Below are 15040 nucleotides of genomic sequence, written 5' to 3'. Positions count from 1 at the left end.
TATGATGACGTGAGGCAACGCAACAGTCAGGTTTCATCACCGCTAGTTCTTTGGTGATGGTTTGGTAGGTCTGGGCCTTAAGAGGTTGTTGTCGTCCCGGCCATACCACTTTGCCAGATAAATCCTGTGGAATCAGACTGGAACCCAGCCATTTCACTCCTTAGTCACGACATTAGACACCTGCTGCAAAGCTTCAAGCTCGTACAAAACAAGGCAGTTAGTAAAGTGATAACTTAACAACCAGTGGATATTTGTTTTGACAGACACAGCTCCTGTATGATGATTGAAGGTATTTAACTGAATGAATATGACAGCTTTATACATTCAACAATAAGTTATGAATTACATTACTTGTAAGAAAATCCCACTAAAGCTTTAAATGTATTGAAAGTTGTATTTTTATTTGCATTTCATGTTGCACAACACACAGTTTTATATTAATGACGAAGAGGAAAACTCAACAGAAAGACCTGAAAGGGAGATCTGAGCAGGTGGAAAACAAAGTGAACATATTGAACGGACAGTATGGGGAGTGTTTCTTCACAATCTGCACATATCACTGCAAGGTTTATGTATTTGTATTGATTATATGTATTTATTAAATTAGCCCGGCCACCACAGTATCCTGGAACCCCTACCATTTGTCTATATTTCCTGTGCCACAAGCTGGCTCTAAAATTGCACAGAAGGCTTCTATTCAGACATGAAGGCAGTCATTGTCAGTATCAACACTTAATGACAGGTTACAGTTGTACCCCAGATTTCCACTAGATGGAGCTCATCGTATTGTGATTGAGGCACTACATCACAACATCAGGACAGAGCCAGAATATGACACTGGGGGTTAAACAGCAGCATTCTGTGTATGAGTGCTGAATGTTTTCTGCATTGTGTCACTGACAGTGGTCCTGCATCCACTGGCAGAATCTGCGTGAATATTTGGGGGGGCTGACTGTGGAAAAGGCTCTGCCTGGGTAGCGAAGACTTTTCCACAGGTTCTCCAGTCTTTTCTTCCAGCCATAGACAGTAAAAATGTCTATGATGCCTACAAAGTAGCGCCGGTCTGGCCCATCTGCAACATGAACAGCGTTTTTGCAGTTGGGCAGTAGCCTCCGATGATGCTCATAGAAGTCCTGCAGTTCTGAGTCAGTCCTGGTTTCTTTGGCAGGGCAGTTTATCTCCTGGAGGGGGATCCCTTCACCAGGGCCCTCAGCTTCTGCTTGTGGCTGGTCTGACCCACCGTCTGCAGCATCTGGTGCCACCTCACCCACGGCGTCTTCCAGTAATGGAACGGTGGGGGGATCTGAAGATGTGGGACTCTCATCTAAGTCTAGAGATCTATGGGGAAGATAAAAGAATCCACAGAACACAGTCAGAGGGGTGTTCATAAAGGTTGCAAAGAAAAGCAGGGCTTAATGTGAAAAGCTTGTTTTAAGAAGTCGAACAAACAGTTAACTAAACAAACCCAGATTAATCTGTCATAAGGCCAACTTTGGGTTGAACAGATCAGACTAACTGAAGTCTGGTTTAGGACCTGCTTCTTAATGATGTGAGAGGAGGCTGTTGGTGTCAGGAGGTGTCAGGAGATGAAGATAAGATGACCTTGGAGATGTTATCACTCCCATGTTAAGAACGGAAAAGAGATGGTCTTGACCGAGGGTTACACACACATGGCCTATCCCTGCATTATGGTGGGATTATATTAGAAACTAGGTGCTATATAAAGCTGAGTCAAATGTAAGGGGAGTTTCAGCTTTTGGTATGACACTCTGCACCAAGATGTTCTGTGATATCAGATTTCTGTTGAATGAACATTTAAATTCAGAAAGGTCAACTGACGCTCATGGAGCTTGTTCTTGTATTTACCAAAGAAAAGATTGACCAATCAAAAATCAATAAAGCAATAGTATCAATAGTATCACTATATTTTGCCTGGTGGTATTTTAATGATACATGGACTCCAAGTATCAATCTTTTATTATCTACATTATAAGTTTTTGAAAATACACATTTTAATACAACTTTTGGTACTGGAATAATAAAATCAATTGCTTTTTCAGTCCACTAGATGGCGCCAATGTTTTTTCCTGGTATTTAAATCAAACATCTGGACTTATTTTGGATTTTTTTTTAATGCAGAAGGAAAGGAGGGCTTTGATATGACATATGTGATTTGCAGGCAGTGTCATATGAGAATAAAATACTCTGGGAATACTATGAACATGAAGATTCCCCTCACACTCACCATCCAGAGATAACATTAGCCGCTGACAGCCAAGCTAATGCTAAACCTACTCCACCGAGTCAACCAATACTGAACACACTTAGCTTGACAAAACTACCATCAGTCTCTGAGAGAGCTAAGAAAATAGCACAGTCCATTGTCTACTTCATGTGCAAAGATCTGCATCTGTACAGCACTGTTGAAAACAAAGGCTTTTGTTACATGTTACCATGGAACCCAGGTATGTGACTCCACCCCGATGCTTTTTCAGGGACACAGGCATACCCAAGCTCTATGGAGAAGTGAAGCATAAAGTTGAAGAATCTATGAGTACAGCAGGAAGGATGGCATTAACTTGTGACGCCTGGACTTAGAGCTCAGTAGATTCCAACCCTTAGAAAGTAGGGTAGCCAGGTGCTAAATGCCACTTGACGCTGGAGATCGTCCAAGAGGCCAATTAAATGGACTGCAATTATATAGCACTTTTCTAGGTTAAGCAAGCACTGAAAGTGCTTTGCAACACCCATTCACAAAGATAAAAATTCAGACACTCACACATCAGCAAATCTTGGTTCTTGGCCAAGGAGACTTAAACATGTTGACTGCAGGGGCCAGGGATCAAACCACCAATTTTCTGATCTGTAGAAGACCACTCTACCCCCTGAGACATCTACTGCCCCAGACAGAAGCTAATTTCTGATTTATTCTGAGGCTGTAACCTAGTCTCTCAAATGGCAGTTGACACCCGAGATGGAAGATCACAGTCACAAGCAGCCAAAGAAAATCAAATACAATATGTCGGACATGCATGGACAATCTAAAACCTGCCACACTGAACACCCATGGTTGCGTGGACACTCACAACCTTCACGAATTTGTCAAGCATAAATCAATTGTTAGTTCGTTAGTATTTAAAACCAGTTGAGACACAACACTGGGTCCAGTGCAAATTATTCACATTGCTGTGCTCCATTTTCATCAATAAATAACCGAATAACATGAATGAGGCCCAATGAGTTTTTTCTCCTAAATAATAGCCTGTGATGATAATAATAATAATATTAGCCCTTGTCCACATAACAAAAACATATCCAAACAGAGAATGTCGAAGGGGCTAACATGAATGATATATAAACTAATGGCCCCCAAATTTTATGCCGATGCTAGTTGTCCTGGCTAGCCCCTTTTCATGACCAACATATAAAATTAGTCACTGCATATCAGCTACATTGCCATCGTCTTTGTATCCCAGCCAATCTCAGGCCACATATTGTCCCTTATTTGGCTGTTGAGGTAGTGGCCATGGTGTTTTTTGTACAATATTGGGTGTTAAAAAACCCAACTGATAAGATATTCCCTTGTTTTGGCAGCAAGCTAGCTATGACCTGGAGGTGCGACATAAATTGGAACAAAGGATTTCAGCGGTCAAACATATTTTTTTTGCAGGTGGAAATCCACTGAAACCGAGGTCCACCTGAATATTTTTTCCACTGATGAATGTTTGCAGGACATTCATCAGTGGGAGAAATGATTATGTGCAAACCATAACCCACAAAATCAGTTCAGTCAGGACCACTCTGCCCTCTCTGCCCTTCCACATGCATATGAGGAAAGCCTGAGGCAGAGAAAGCAAACCTCCCTGCCCCTCCATGCACCTACATGTAAAGCCTAAGGCAGCAGCAAAGACCCCCAGGAAAAGAACAGAGCAAGCATCATTGAATAACAGAAATTATACTGAAATGTCAGACACAACATGAGAAGGAGGAGCTGGGGTGGAGGCAGGTTGCTTGCAGAGGAAACAGTGACAGTAGGTGGGCCAAAGCAGTTCAGTAGAGCACCCTGAATGAGATTTGCCAATTAGTTACATAGAGAGGAATCATGTGATCTATCAGCTGACTCCCTTCCATCAATTGGCTGCTCCATCAGTTGATTGGCCTGCTTGACATTAGCTGATGTAGCTGGGATGTAAGCTGAGCTTGACATTGTGTCCTGCTTGAACTACCACTGCTTTTTTTTCCCCACAAATTTTCGCACAAATTTTTCAGACAAAAACCCATGCTTGGTGTGAAACAGCTTCTAGTACACTATTTTTGAGGTTTGGAGAGTCAGGCTAGCTTTCTCACCAGCTTCCAGCCTTTATGCAAAGCTTTGCTCATCAACTACTAGCTCTAGCTCCAGAGTTAGCACATAGACATGGTAGCCGTATCAATCTTCTCATCTAACTCTCAGCAAGAAAGTGAATAGATGAATTTCCTTTAACAGTACATTCAGTTCATGAAAGCTTTTCATGAGTAGGTGAACATACAAAAAGTAAAAAAAAACAACAACAACAATAAGACAAACTGTAATTCACAGCAGTTTGTTTTGCACTTGCTCAAAGGTCATATGAAACCTACTTTGTGGCGCGAATCACAAGGTTTGCCAGAGAGTGTTTCCCTTCCTGCTCATCTCGGTGCAGAGGTTGATGGGCCAGTAGGAGACTGTAGTCCAGCACATTAAGCCCTTGAAGGAAGGCAGCATCCATTTTCAATTGTTGGAGAAACCAAGATTTCTCTTGACCTTCAGCAACCACACAAGAATTTCCATTTAATGTAGCATTCACAAACTAACTGTATTTAGGTCAATTTCATTCTGCTGCTGAACTTGATTGCTCAACAGTGTCATTTATATAACCACAGAAATAAGAAGAGTGAGTGTATGTTGGAGAGTGGACACTTACCTAATGCAATGTACTGCCCTTCAAAGTTATTGTCCTTCAGTACTTTTATTATTTGTTTCCCCCCTGTGTCAGGGTTAGTCCATCTACCCACCTCACAGCCCTTAATGTCGTATCTATGCAACAAAAAGCATCACACCTATGACATATATCATAAATCCACACAATGAAACATGGGGGAAACATACTGTACCTAATATTGATCCTTTCATCAGGGTAAAACACACTCTGCATCACAATGAAGTACTTCTGGAAAGAAGACAGATGGCACTGCATTATAAGTACTGGTACTGTAAGATTGGATATAATGACCTACTGGTTGTTACGTAAACAAATACCTTTATTTCATTTGGAATAACAATCCTGTGGACACCTGGAAAACAGAAAGAATGATTCATATCATTATATAAGTAATCATATTATAATATGATAATAACAACCATATGTAGATGTTCACAGCAAAGGATGTGCTTGTATGGCTGTATGTTGGGAGGGGTGGGGGTGCTTACAGATATTTTCACAAGTAGAATGGAGGCGTGACAGACAACATTTGGAAAGCACAAAGTTAGGGTACATTAGGCAACTGTTCTTTTTGATTGGACAAGCACAATTTTTTTGACTCCTGAGGACCTCTAGTGGTCAACAGTGTGTCAGCTGTGGGGATGACCGCTCTTAAAGTTTGACTGAAAAAGTAAAAATAAAATTTAAAAAAAAAAAAAAAATCACCTACTGCAGCATTAACCAAAGCTTGTCTTACCTAGAAACCTCACCATCAGTGAATGAGGGTATTTCTCCAAGTGGTCTACGTATGCTGGCAGATTGGACAGGAGAAACTGGATCTCGCGCCTGCTCTGGGTCTTTAGGAAGAATCTTTTGTCATTCCTAAAACCAAAAACAATCACATCACTAGACAACAACACGAACCAGATGTCAACATTGGATAATTCTGCAAAACTCCAGACTGTGTCAATTGTTTTTCACACTTTCATACCCTCTTGATATTTCACCAGGGTATATGACAGTATTTGTCTAAAGAAAAGAGTATGTGTTGAATAAAATCATGTGACTAATAGACTTATTTTGTGGTTAGAATAAGTAATCTCAAGATAAACATATGTGTGGCAATACTTCTAAACAGGAGCAAAGGCATTTTTCTTTCATGTAACGTTATCCCCACCACTCACAGTGATCATGTTTCTCAGCTCAGCTGGCTATCGGCCGGTAGAGACTGACCTCTGGTGGTACATGTTGTGCACTACATCACCTCAATACAGCATCTCTATCAGCTGAATAGAAAGAGAAGCGCCTGTATTTTTGATGGTATGGAAAAACCATACCTTTGGGAGTTGTAAATATTCTGGTATGCCGTAATACCTTGATACTGCCCAAGCCTGATGCAAACCTTTTTTTTTTTTTTTTTTTAAATTATTTTAAATATCTGTTTGGGGACGGCACGGTGGTGTGGTGGTTAGCACTCTCGCCTCACAGCAACCATTGCTTTGTGGACTCCTGTTTTGAAAATGAGTCCAAAAATGACAATTGCAAGGTAAATAATTTGCACTCCATTGTTTATAGGCCTATATTTTTTTTTACTTTTACATGAATGTTTATGGGGCGGCATGGTGATGTGGTGGTTAGCATTGTTGCCTCACAGCATGAGGGTTGCCGGTTCAATCCCGGGTATGGGAGCCCTTCTGTGCGGAGTTTGCATGTTCTCCCCGTGTCAGCGTGGGTTCTCTCCGGGCACTCCGGCTTCCTCCCACAGTCCAAAGACATGCAGAGTGGGGACTAGGTTAATTGATAACTCTAAATTGTCCGTAGGTGTGAATGTGAGCGTGAATGGTTGTTTGTCTCTATGTGTCAGCCCTGCGATAGTCTGGCGACCTGTCCAGGGTGTACCCTGCCTCTCGCCCGATGTCAGCTGGGATAGGCTCCAGCCCCCCGCGACCCTCAAGAGGATGAAGCGGTTAGAAGATGAATGAATGAATGAATATCTGTTTGGCAACTGTAGTAAGGTTGAGGTTAGAGAAAGATCACGGTTAATAAAAAAAATCTAACCTTAATTACTGGTCTGGGATGGGATGCAAAGTCTGGTCTGTGATGCCACAGCTGCAGGGCCTGGATATTGGCTAAATAATACATCTAAACTCCACGGTTCTGTCAAATATATGTATATGAGTCTATATGCAAAATACCAGTCCTTATTTCTCCAATGAAAAAACTTCTGAAATAGTCCTTAAATCTCAGAACAAACTAATTAGAAAATGGGACTTGGAGACATTGTTAATTAGCTGCTGTATTCCACACTTTGCTCAAGTATACACTTGGCATCTTTTGAACAGCTCTTACCAGGTCAGTTACCGGTAAAGGTCTAGTGTGTAGGATTTAGGGGATATATTGGCAGAAATGGAATATGATATAATAAGTATGCTTTCTTTAGTGTATGATCAATTAGAATCGTACTGTTTTCATTAACTTAGAATGAGTCTAAGTCCTTGTCGACAGAAGTTGCCATGTTGCACCTGCATGTTTCTACGGAGTATTCCAGAACAGACAAACCAGACACTACAACCAAAGTCGTTAAAATCCAGCACTTGGTCAGTGACACAGATGAGGAGCCATGGATACGTCGGTATGATACACAGCCAGTTGCTTTTGTTGTGAATCCATGTCCAGCGGTGTCAGGAGGAAACGCGGTAGGACAGTAACGAAAGATATTAGGCAGAAGTCTGACTGGGGGGATCAGAAGGGGTGTGGATGGCTCCAACAAATGGTGAATGGTAAATGGACCTGCACTTGTATAACGCCTTTCTAGTCATCAGAAAGCACTTTATACACTATGAGCCACATTCACCCATTCACACACACACATTCATACACTGGTGAATGAGGTTACCATACAAAGTGTCATCTGCTACTCTGTTTTTAACACACTCTCACACTGGTGGAACAGCCATCAGGAGCAATTTAGGGTTCAGTATCTTGCTCAAAGATACTTTGACATGCATACTGAAGGAGCCGGAGATTGAACAATCCAATCTGCCTCTGAGCCACCGACTTTCCCACAGGATGATCTAGCTCCCGGTAAAAACCTGCTTATAGCTTTTACCTGTACTGCCCAGCAGCCATCTTAGAGCTCGATCAGTTCTGGTGCTGAGCTTTGCGGATGCAGGGCAAGTGCTTGTTTGCAAAACTGAATAATTGCAGACAATGGATGTAATTGGAGATTAAAAAAAACCCAAACCTGTCTCTTTAAACTTGTTGCAAAATGTTTTTAGCAAAATTTCTTGTCTTGTTTTTTGCTGCATATATAATGAATATTGTTTGGTACTAATGAGTGGTCAGTGTAGGTCTATGCTGTTCTGGAGGACCAGATTGTCAGATGGAATTTTGTACACTTCACACGCTTATCCACCAATCCAACCTCAACACTCCTTCCACCTTGCTACAGTACATAAAGGCCACACTACTTCCTAAATTAGCAGTGAATGTTGGAGTTGGACATGAATCGTGAGTTGCAGAATCATCCCTTGCAGATGTAGTTCCTGGGCACACTGGGCTACAATTGCAACATAAATATGAGTACATTTTTGTGTGTATGTTAGAAGAACAGAACACTGTGCTCACGTGACAAAGAAATCTGCCCTGCTCTTGGAGTTACTGACAAACTGGAGGTAGTGGCCGGCTGAGCAGAGGGAGTTCTTATAATCCTCCTCTGTAATGTCCAGTGAACGCCTCAGTTTAGCAAACACTGATTCTGCAAATGTTTGCATCTCAAACCCCTGGAAGGCAAGAATCAAAAAGAAGCCTTGACAATGTTGTAGTGTTTGTTTCATTGTAAATAACTTGAAATGAATTCTTAGAACAACAAAAGTATAATGGGCAAGAACTTTTGACAATTTCATCATAACTAATAGCATTGTCCAGATGAAAACAAGATTTTTAAAAATCGCTGGGTTGTTGAAAAAATAGTTTTGAGCTGGGAATGACCACTTGCCTCGTGGGTTTGAGTTTCCACTGCCTTGAAATCTTCAGCTGTGAGTGTATCCTGTGTAAAAGGTGTTTATGAGTGACTTTATGTCCACAGTATTTCATATTTATAATCAAACCAGTGGCTTTTAAATAGCAGATTCTTTACCTGGCCTGGGGTATCCATATTGGTCTGAATGGAAGCATGCATGCCTTCTTTTATCATGGATGTCAGATAGAAGAACTCATGCTCTTGGTTGATCTCAAACACCCCTATCATCCTCCATCGCTGTCTCAGATGCCACCAGCGTCTTCGCCTGGCAGCTCTGGAGGTATTGGCACCTTTTCTATTTTCCATTTGTGACACTGGGCAGAAATCAGTTTAACCAGTTAAAGAATGACATTCAGCTAAAAAAACACATGTTTCAATTGTTAAAAGCTGTTTACAGCCTGGTTCAAAAAACACTTTTGGTCTCTATAATGTAAGGGGGGTGAATTTTTATATAATTCACCAGTTCAAGCATTATTAAGCAAGCATTATTAAGGCTTTAATTTATACATACGACAACGTTGTTTAACATAACCATGGTGTAACCCCAGATTCACTGAGTACAGGTGTAGCTGTAGCTGTAGCTGCTGCTGCTGCTGCTGCTGCTATTTCAGTTTGTTGTCAGTCCATGTATTGTAACGATTTGGACACCTAAAAAAGTCCTGCTCAGCATTTGGGTTGTACTAAAAGATTCTCCAAGGCAACTATACCCAACTTACAACCTGCGGACCAAATTTGACCCACAAGAGGCAACCAATCCAGATTGGGAATTATTTTTACACTAAATGTAAAAAAGGTCAAACAGTTCTTCATCACAATAGTTTGTTCATCAAAAAAAGTGCCAGGGGAGGATACCCCTGACCCCCCAGCAAAGGTCCAGGCTAATCCCCAAGTGTCCTCAAATCCTAGAAACACCGCTGCATATACCTGACCTGTGAGGGGCTACTGTGACTGGATTTGACTCTTGGCAGCAAATGTCATGAGGTTGAAAAAAAGGCAGTTCATTTAGTATATTATTCAGTAGTTCTTTTATTCATTTTCTGTATCCTCTTAGGGGTTGCAGGGGGGCTGGAGCTTATCCCAGCTGACACTGGGCAAGAGGGCTGACACATAGAGACAGACAACAATTTGCACTCACATTCACACCTACGGCCAATTTAGAGTCACCAGTTAACCTAAGTTTTTGGACTGTGAGAGGAAGCCAGAGTACCCGATGAAAACCCACATTAACATTGTGGGGAGAACGTGCAAACTCCGCACAGAAGGGCTTCCCCACCCCAGGGTTCAACCCCACCCCTGTCATTTTACAAAACTGCCCTCACAGTTGAAGTAAGTTGACTATATGTGCTCTAAGGAGTCATTCAGTTTTCCCAGTAAGAATATTTTGTTTAAATGGTTGTAAGCCTGTTTTTACTAGCGAAAAATAGCTTAGCATTAGTATTATCACAGTTAACCATAGCTGTAATTTACTGGGCTAATCAAGTTACCAGCTAGCGGCTTAGCTCCACCCTCTCCTCCAACTGTGGTCACCTCTGGCTCCAAAAACCCAAGATAGCAACGGCCAAAATGTCAAACCCAAGGCTTCAAAATGGGAGTCCACAAACCAGTGAGGCTACATCTATTATCCAAGAAAACATGCACCATGAACTCAGTTACACAACAAGTAAATAAAGATGAACCACACCAACATCAATCTTGTTTTAAGGTGATTACACTGACTTTTTAACAGTTTCTGTTCATTTTCTTGTTTCCTTAATAATAATAACAATTAGACATTAATGTCTGATCAATATTTATAATGTGATTTTAGGAGATAATTATAATTTAGATGTAAAATAGCTGATTCACATATAACACTGTAGCGTGTCGCAGCTGCACAGTAAGCTAGAATTCCTTATGTGGTGATACAAGCAAACAACATGAACCAAAGAGGATATTGTAGATTTTAAATCTTACTTAAAGTTGATAAAAACAACTACGCACTCACTTAGGGCATATTAAACAGCACCATTACAGATAACAGCTGTTACACCCAAGACATAAAAGAGCAGGCTCATAAAGCAAAAAGATTTGATTAGTTTTGTGTCTACATGATGATAAAAGCTAGATCACACATAACTTTACAGTCAGGTAGTTCTTACCTGGGGTTCTTGCTTGGGCTATACCGGAAAACACAGCAAATTATTCATACAATTTGTCTTCTCATACAGTGTGTCTGCAATGTGCCTTGTCTATGTGTACATATGGTCCCTCCCATTCTAACTGATGCTGCATTCCAGGCAGGTTAGTCAGGCTTGGCAGGGTGTGTGACATGGAGAAAAAAAGGACTGTGGCATTGTAGGCGTTTCTTCTTTTCACAACAAGGAAGAAACCCTGAGGAGAGAAGACACCAAAAGAAAAACACTGACAAATTCCCATTAGAAAAAAAAAACATAAAGATGACAGCACTTAGTTCCTGCCTTCACATTTGCCCTTTAGTCCTGGCCACTTTGCTTCGTCCTCTTCCCTTATTGCTGTCTGTATCTGTGTATGCATGCTTACATATAACTGTTACTATAACTCCTCTATAAGGATCACTGCCATCGCTACCTACCACTTAAGTTCCTGACATCTGGACCTCATTAAATTTTACTGTAAGCTACTCTTTGTTTAGTTGTCCTCATGTATCAAATTTTTACAGCCATGGCTGGAGGTACTTTGTTTTTGGGTTGTCCATGCATCTGTCCATGCCATTCTTGTGAACATGATATCTCAAGAATGCCATATGTAAATATCTTCATTGGACTCAATGATGAACTGAATTTCATGGTCAAAGGTCAAGGTCACCGTGACCTTGCATCCGTCACATTCTTATGGACACAATAACTCAAGAAAGCCTTGAGGGATTCTTTCAAACCTCCACTTGGACTTAGGAAATAACTGATTAGAATTTAGTGGTTGAAGATCAAAGGTCAAGGTCACTGTGAGCTGACAAAGCAGGTTTTTGGCCATAATTCAAGAATTTCTACACTAGAAGGGGAGACATTTGGTCAGCTACTGAAGTGATGTGTGTGAAGCATCCATGTTTTCACAGACAGGAATGTAAACTGTAAGTACAACCTGACTGGCTTGCAGAGGCAGACAACCGTGAGGCAGTAATTCTAGTAGTAGCCTGTTACACTATTGTAAGTCAAAAGTAAATTACTGTGGTAATTTTTGTGTTCCACATTGTCCTGTGGTATATTACTGTAGCAACGTACCACAGGTTCTGTGGAAATGTATCAGGGGTTGTGGTACTGTACCACATGTTTTGTGGTATATTGGCAGTGGCAGAAGAAGCGCTCAGATCTTTTACTTTAGTAAAAGTATCAGTACCTTAATAAAGTAATACTCTGTTACAAATAAAAGTGCATTCCCATTTTTAGTAAAAGTGCAAAAGTATTAGTATTACAATGTACTTAAAGATGCAGTTTGTAATCCTTGAAAAAGACAGTTGATTGTACAGCTGCCCCCTAATAGTCAACCAAAGGTTAGTTGACCAGAAAGGTCATTAGTCTGCAAGATTTCATTGGTTGCAAAAATACAAAACAAAAAAGAACAACAACATACAAATGTGAAAGAGCTTCGACTTGTCGAAATTAATCAAAACCTATAAGACTGGTCTTCCTGGACACAGGAAGTGGCCATGCTCAGCAGTCAGACAGGAGTCACATTGAGGCTGGTACCTGCGGTTATTACACAGGTTATAAAATAACATGTTGTACAGGAAATCCAAAGTGTGGATAAAGGACGAACCCAGGGTGATATGTAAACTCATTCTTCAACTACAAACATGACGTATTATCTGAAACATTTAAGTAGCTACGTGCCCATTAATCACTTAGTACATCATTACTGCTTTGCTGTCACACACCCCGAGGCGGCTTGCTCAGTGTGTCACGTGCATGTGTTGATAAAATATATGCCTATATTAATTAAGAGTCATTGAAACGGTTTTGTATCTCTCTGTAATGTAGCACAGTGTTGACAATGTAATTTATACTATTCTTTCTCAGACCTTGAACTCAAACCATTGGGTTGCCCTGCCCAAAAGATCTCATTTAATAACTAAGTTAATATCGTAAACATGCGGGCAACTAGTTGAATAATTGCTAAATAATGACTATTGGTTGACAAGGACGATTCTTGGACAGGGGCAGCCCTAGTTGATTGTTAAGTCTCATGCCCAGGTTTGTGTTGATGGTTCGACTACCAAACGTAAGTCACGGTAAAGGAATGCACAAGACATGTATCTGTCAGATAGTATAGGGGGAAATTATGATACTTTGGGTTTTAAATTTTTCACTTAACTTATGCACTTGCAAAATGAATAAATAAATTTAACTTGTTGTTTAACTGTTGAAGCAAAAACTGCCTTTTTTCTCTATGTATTCCCTCAAAGACCTCTCTTCTTGTAAATCACAAAGAGGTATTTCTGTTGACTAGTATGATTTCTGGGAAGCAGGCATGTTGGAGGAAAAGAGAAGGGACATAGAAAGTGCAAGTCAAACTGGAGAGTGAAACCATTGCATCATACTGTACAGCAGTTCTGTGGCTAAGGACCAGTGTATAAAAGACAGTTCTCCTGTGAGTTGTACATCATCAGGAGTCCAGACTGAAGAAAGACACAGTGTGAGCCATAACCTGTCTACAGCCAACAACTATGAATTCAGCTGTCATCGCCTTTCTCGCCAGCCTGCTTGTCCTCTGTGCACAAGGTACTGTCAACAGTTCAGTGTTCTGTGATTATCTTATGCTTACTTTTAGTGCCATATTAATATGCTCAGCTTTCCTGTTACTGTATGGTTAATATGGACAGCTTTACTCTAAGTGCTGTATCTTGCGTTCTGCACAAGTAGGATTGTCAAAAGAACCAAGCCCGTGATGCCGTTTTATTTTGATTGACAAATATTATAGTCCCAACAACTCATCTTCTTTTCTCCAGCCACAGGCAACAATGCAGCTCAAAATGGCTAAATGTCAATGAAAGTCAGTAAAAGATGACACTTTGGTTTAAGTTTAGCAATGTGTTTCAGCTGAAAATGCATAGAGATTAGAGTTTTAAAGCTGCACTAATCAATACTTTAAAGCCTGTCTCCCAATGTTAGCTGGGATGAGCTCCAGCACCCCCGCAACCCTGAATGGAAGAAGCAGTTCAGGATAATTACGTTGATTACATTAATAGTAGATCAAATGACTTTGCAAGGGGTCGCTGGTAGTGATGAACTAAACAATCAGTCAGTAAAATAGTGATACATGTTCGTTCCAGCCTGCTGATGGATTAAAAGGTCCATCTTGGTCCAAAATCATAAAAATGCATTAAGATTGTGTTTGCGTTTGTTATCAGGGGTGTAAAATGATCATAAGTTAATAGGGTTGTGTCGTTTCTTCCCACAGGACAACGGGACCCTTCCAGTAAGTGCAAGTGTTATAAAGAGTTTATTGGCAGGATCAGTCTGAAGCTCATCAAGGGAGAGCCAGTCATACACAGCCCAAGTAACTTCTGTCCACATACAGAGATTATGTGAGTAAATGAGCTGAATTAAGCCACATTTACCAACATGTCATTCTTCTGCATTTCTTCAGCTTCTCTCTAACATGCCTCTCTCTTCTCTCCTAGTATTACAACAACAGCAGATATGAAAAAATGTGTTAATCCAAAGTCACCACTCGGACAACTCATTCTGAAAAACAAAGAAAAGTAAGAACGGCTGAACTGCACTAACTTCAGACAACACAGTGTCCAATATAAAATACTGTGTCAGATCTCCAGTGATTTTTACTAACAGTGTCATATGTTGTTTCAGGCAGGAGAAGAATGGAGCTGGGAGCATGACAAAGATGACAACGACAACAGCTTCCAGTCAGACTCATACAACGAGACTCCATCAGACATCCAAGCTTTAAGACTCCACCACTGCACTGCAGATGATACACTGGAACTGAAACACTGCTGTTATAATACAAGGAGCTGATCATGATCACTGCCTCTGACATGTAAATAAGTGTATATAAATGATCAAAATGTTCTCAATGGCCAGTCTTCTGTTCCTGCCCTACTAAC

General features: G+C 40.8%; 1 protein-coding gene across 2 annotated transcripts; it reads right to left on the bottom strand.

Moving 5' to 3' along the window:
- Positions 1-390: 390 nt before the first annotated feature.
- On the bottom strand, positions 391-11284 carry LOC125890963 (phosphatidylinositol 4-phosphate 5-kinase-like protein 1). Of its 2 annotated transcripts, XM_049579907.1 has the most exons (10): positions 11100-11284; positions 9079-9275; positions 8938-8988; positions 8568-8722; positions 5698-5822; positions 5279-5313; positions 5134-5189; positions 4944-5056; positions 4621-4783; positions 391-1338 (listed from the first exon to the last, which is right to left on the bottom strand). In XM_049579907.1, the coding sequence occupies exons 2-10, from the start codon at positions 9265-9267 to the stop codon at positions 894-896; spliced, it is 1332 nt and encodes a 443-aa protein (XP_049435864.1). In that variant the 5' UTR covers positions 9268-9275; positions 11100-11284; the 3' UTR covers positions 391-893. The 2 variants fall into 2 exon arrangements, with proteins under 2 accessions (XP_049435864.1, XP_049435865.1); XM_049579908.1 differs by lacking the exons at positions 8568-8722; positions 8938-8988; positions 9079-9275 and having other exon boundaries at positions 392-1338; positions 11100-11223.
- Between the last annotated feature and the right edge of the window lie 3756 nt (positions 11285-15040).

This window comes from Epinephelus fuscoguttatus, linkage group LG6 (assembly GCF_011397635.1).
Source record: "Epinephelus fuscoguttatus linkage group LG6, E.fuscoguttatus.final_Chr_v1".
Classification (NCBI taxonomy): domain Eukaryota; kingdom Metazoa; phylum Chordata; class Actinopteri; order Perciformes; family Serranidae; genus Epinephelus; species Epinephelus fuscoguttatus.
The sequence above is the reverse complement of the archived record's forward strand: the minus strand, read 5'-3'. Positions and strand labels throughout refer to the sequence as shown.

Bases quoted from the DNA above. Each gene is read 5' to 3' on its own strand.
- LOC125890963 (XM_049579907.1), bottom strand. From the start codon at position 9,267: ATGGAAAATAGAAAAGGTGCCAATACCTCCAGAGCTGCCAGGCGAAGA. The intron at 5,190-5,278 runs GTATTTGTTTAC...TCTTCTTTCCAG, and splicing joins TTATTCCAAATGAAATAAAG to AAGTACTTCATTGTGATGCA. The intron at 1,339-4,620 runs GTAGGTTTCATA...TCTTCCCCATAG, and splicing joins CTTGTGATTCGCGCCACAAA to ATCTCTAGACTTAGATGAGA.